Source organism: Rhamphochromis longiceps, linkage group LG13, assembly GCF_057381845.1.
Source record: "Rhamphochromis longiceps isolate RC_006_pf linkage group LG13, R_longiceps_female_GT1.1, whole genome shotgun sequence".
In the NCBI taxonomy this organism is placed as follows: Eukaryota; Metazoa; Chordata; class Actinopteri; order Cichliformes; family Cichlidae; genus Rhamphochromis; species Rhamphochromis longiceps.
The window spans coordinates 3,406,059-3,409,790 of NC_140569.1; the positions used below are offsets into that span (position 1 = coordinate 3,406,059).

Sequence of the window (3,732 nt, forward strand, 5' to 3'; positions counted from 1 at the left end):
CTGTTTCAGGCTTTGACATTGTGCTCTCTGATTGAAATTCTGGGTCAAAAGTACCAAACACTGTGAGACGGTGCCTTGCAACAACACCTTTCCAATTTGCTTGTATTCTGTATTATATAAAAATATATTACAAAGGATCCCTGTGTTGGATTAAACAAGCCAAATATCGGTTTCAAGATTCCTCTCGGTGCGTTTGCTCTTACACGAATAACCCTGCTGTGGCGTGTAAAGGGAATCCCAGTCATGATAAGGAGGAGCCACAGGGGATATGCTGCACTCTGCAGTGAGTAGTCATCTCTAACACCAGCAGGGGTCCATCATGTTTCTCAAATAGCAGCTGAAGCAACAGGCAGAGGCATCTCAACCATGAGGCCCATGCAGGTCCACACGCCCCTATCAGCTGGCTGACAGCCAGGTCAAACTCAAGCTGATTGGCTGACTTAGATTTCCACTTACTTCCCATTGGTTGTTTCAGGAACCATATGACTGAATATGCTAATTATCTCTATGTGGCAGTTGAAATCCCTGAGAGCTGAGCAGCACAGGCACTGAAAGGGAGGAAGAGAGCGAGACAGTAGGAAGAAGAGGGGGAGTGACTGCAGCATGCACTCATAGGAAAAGCTGCTCTGCAAACTGCAAAAGTCAAACTGAGAACTTTTAAAAACCGACTTTTCTTTTTCTTGGAGCCTTCTATTTTTATTCCATGAGTGCTACAAGGTAAGCCTAGCTGACAAACAACAAGGAAAACATAAATAGATGCGTCGCTTTTTTCACTGTGCATAAAGTTAAGCTATTTAGAAACTGGATGGATTTTACAACCATTTTTGGCGACATGCTAACAAGTTTTATCAAACTAGAGCTGAAAGCTGATAAATTAAGCGATATTTGTTTGGATTAGGCATCATTCTAATGTCGCGTGTCTTCCTCTTTTCATCTCCCTGAAACTTTCTCTAACTCTCTGAACTTTTATCCTCTCCCTCATCACCTCTCCTTCCCCCTTTTCCCTCCGTCAGTGTGCTCAGATCTTTCAGTCCATCAGCGATGCCCGGCCCAGTAATGCCGATGGATGTGGCTATGCGGTTCTACATCAGCCATTCTCCGCCTCCTCTTCGAGGCTTCCTCAGCCACTACGAGGACCTGCAGAGGGCCAAGAACCGGGTGAACCGGTCCAGCACCCATAACCGCAAACAGCAGCTCTACAAACCTCTGCGACCCTGCCTCAGCAACCAGCAGAAAGATGACGGTAACTGCGTGGGCTGGAACAACAGCAAGGCCGGCAAGAAGCAAGTGGTGTTTGCAGACACAAAGGGCATGTCGCTCACCGTCATCCACGTCTTCTCCAAATTCGATGATGAGCCGTATCAAAGCAAGCACCTGGACGCAATCGCAGATGAGCTGCAGTTCGACATGACAGACCTTGAAACGGCTACAATGGATCTAAAGATCAGCTCGGTTCGCAGCCTGGCGTTAGACTTCAAGCAGCCCTCGGCCGACTACCTGGGCTTCCGGAACCGCCTGATCCAGAACTCGGTCTGCTTGGAGAACTGCTCCCTGCAGGAGCGCTCGCTCACGGGCACCATCAAGGTCAGGAACATCGGGTTTGAGAAGACAGTTGTGGTGCGCGTCACTTACGACTCGTGGGTCAGCTTCACCGACATCGACTGCACCTTCATGAACAACGTGTACAGCTCCCAGGACAACGACACCTTCGCATTCGTCCTGGAGCTGCCCTGCTTCATCCCGCCGCATAATCGGGTGGAGTTCTGCATCTGCTTCAAAACCCAGGGTCAGACCTTCTGGGACAATAATGACGGCAAGAATTATGCGCTCAAGCACATCGGCTGGAACGGAGAGGACCTGAACACTCGGCCCTCCCTCGGTTCTGCTGAGCAGAAAAAGTCCCCAGAGCAGAAAAATGAGGGGGTCAAGTTAGTGGAGCTCGAGTTCGATCAGTTCGGCAGCCCACGCATGTCCAGCGGACTGTTTCCCGGCTGGCAGAGCTGGGGTCAGATCGATAACACAGTGCCTTATTGGTGAAACCTGCGGCATGTTTGCTGAACTGGCATTAAGCAGAAGAACACAAACAGACATTGACAGGGCATTCAGTACGAATCCAGCTGTGGGTTGACTCGCAGCCAGAGACTAAACTGAAGCAGTAATGTTCTCAACTGACCTGGTTTTTGCTGTAACGATTGAGGACAATGATGAATGATTGATGAAATATGGGTGGAGAATGACGAATATTTCGGGTTTCCTGTTGTAAAATATTCATGTGCCTTCTCATTGTGCCTGCCCACTAAAATACAAATTATTTGTACAAGCCAAGATAAATGGGGAGCCCCCTTTGGAGGGCCTGACGGATTGGGTAACATAAGCACTGATTGAGATGTCCCTAATAATGTGATATCTGTAAATGGAGCTGATCAAGTCCTTCATATTGAAGGGGGAAATATGGGGAGCGCATGGCGCAATTATGCTTCTCTACTACAGAAAACACAGTTGATTCATTGCTAATGAAAAATGCACACTAAACATTTGGACATTAAAAATGGCTAAACTTTAATATTTAAGACATGCCGCCCTTTCTTTCCCTCCATGTAAATTGCACATATTTGTCTGCTAAAATGTTTGAGTGGTAATATGATGGAAGTGAGCTGCTATTGTGTCTCAAGAAAAGTCGCTGCATGTGAGTGGTTGCTTCAAACTGGGGAGAAGTTTGGAAACGTCTGTGGTTCTGGTATGTTAAGAAAGAAATGATGTAAGAGCGAATGTTTGCTTTTAGAAGTGCAATTCTTGAAGATGAGTGTACAGTATGTGTGGCTGGAATCAAGAATTTTCTGTTTTGAAACAGCTTATGTATTTTCTTCACTGAAGAAAGCTCTGTGCCCGGCCTTCTGTGTATCACTTGAAGGCGTGTGTTGCCGACGCGCACCAGGTCGTTATGTATTTCCTTTTTGAAATAAATTTCTATATTTGTGCTAAAATGTTACGAGTACAGACCTGTCTTTGAAACAAACGCTGGTAGCTTTTACACGTGTTGGGGAAAAACATAATCCCAGTAGCTTCTCTCTGGTTTTGTTTACAGTCAGTCTTTCATGCAATTACACTGAAGACTCCTAAAAACAAGGTTTACATGCTAACAAGTATAAAATATAGTCTGCTTGTGAGCAGCATGCACCGCAGGAATTCAAACCCTCAACTCATCAAAATGATTAATGGGCTGGTTTTAAATATCTCATAAATATTATTAATAGTTGAATACTTTATTCTTCCAATTACATAACTGATGTTTGTAAACACAGCAGCAAAACAAGCTTGTGTTTACAAACATTTGAGATGAATCATTTATTTGTGCCTATACCGGGAGTGGGCAGGGCTTTTATTCAATCAAAACATGAAGGGAAAGTACGGCAAGACTTTATTATATGCAACATAGTAAATAGTCATGCTGAGTTACAGATTTTCTTCTATAGTTTTACTTTAAAAATCCATCTCTGTCACATCAGATGGATTTAACACAGGTCTGAATGGCCGGAAGGCTTTTAGTCGGTATCATGTCACCTGTATACACTAAAAATCTTCCCATAGAGACAGTTTAGTTAAAGCCGGCTTAATCATAGTGACCGGTCAGTCCTCACTGATCTACACAATGCATTCGTCCATGCATTATGTCCCACGTGCAAGTTTCAGTTTCAGATAACAGCTTCCTTAATTTGATCAGCTGCGTTCAGG

The 3,732-nt window shown here is 44.9% G+C and overlaps 1 protein-coding gene across 1 annotated transcript; it reads left to right on the forward strand.

The window, feature by feature from the left end:
• The first annotated feature begins 538 nt into the window (after positions 1-538).
• Positions 539-2,977, forward strand: LOC146655199 (protein phosphatase 1 regulatory subunit 3C-B-like). Its single transcript, XM_085428536.1, has 2 exons — positions 539-717; positions 1,014-2,977. Exons 1-2 carry the CDS (start codon positions 704-706, stop codon positions 2,035-2,037), a joined length of 1,038 nt encoding a protein of 345 aa, XP_085284662.1. The 5' UTR covers positions 539-703; the 3' UTR covers positions 2,038-2,977.
• The last annotated feature ends 755 nt before the right edge of the window (positions 2,978-3,732 follow it).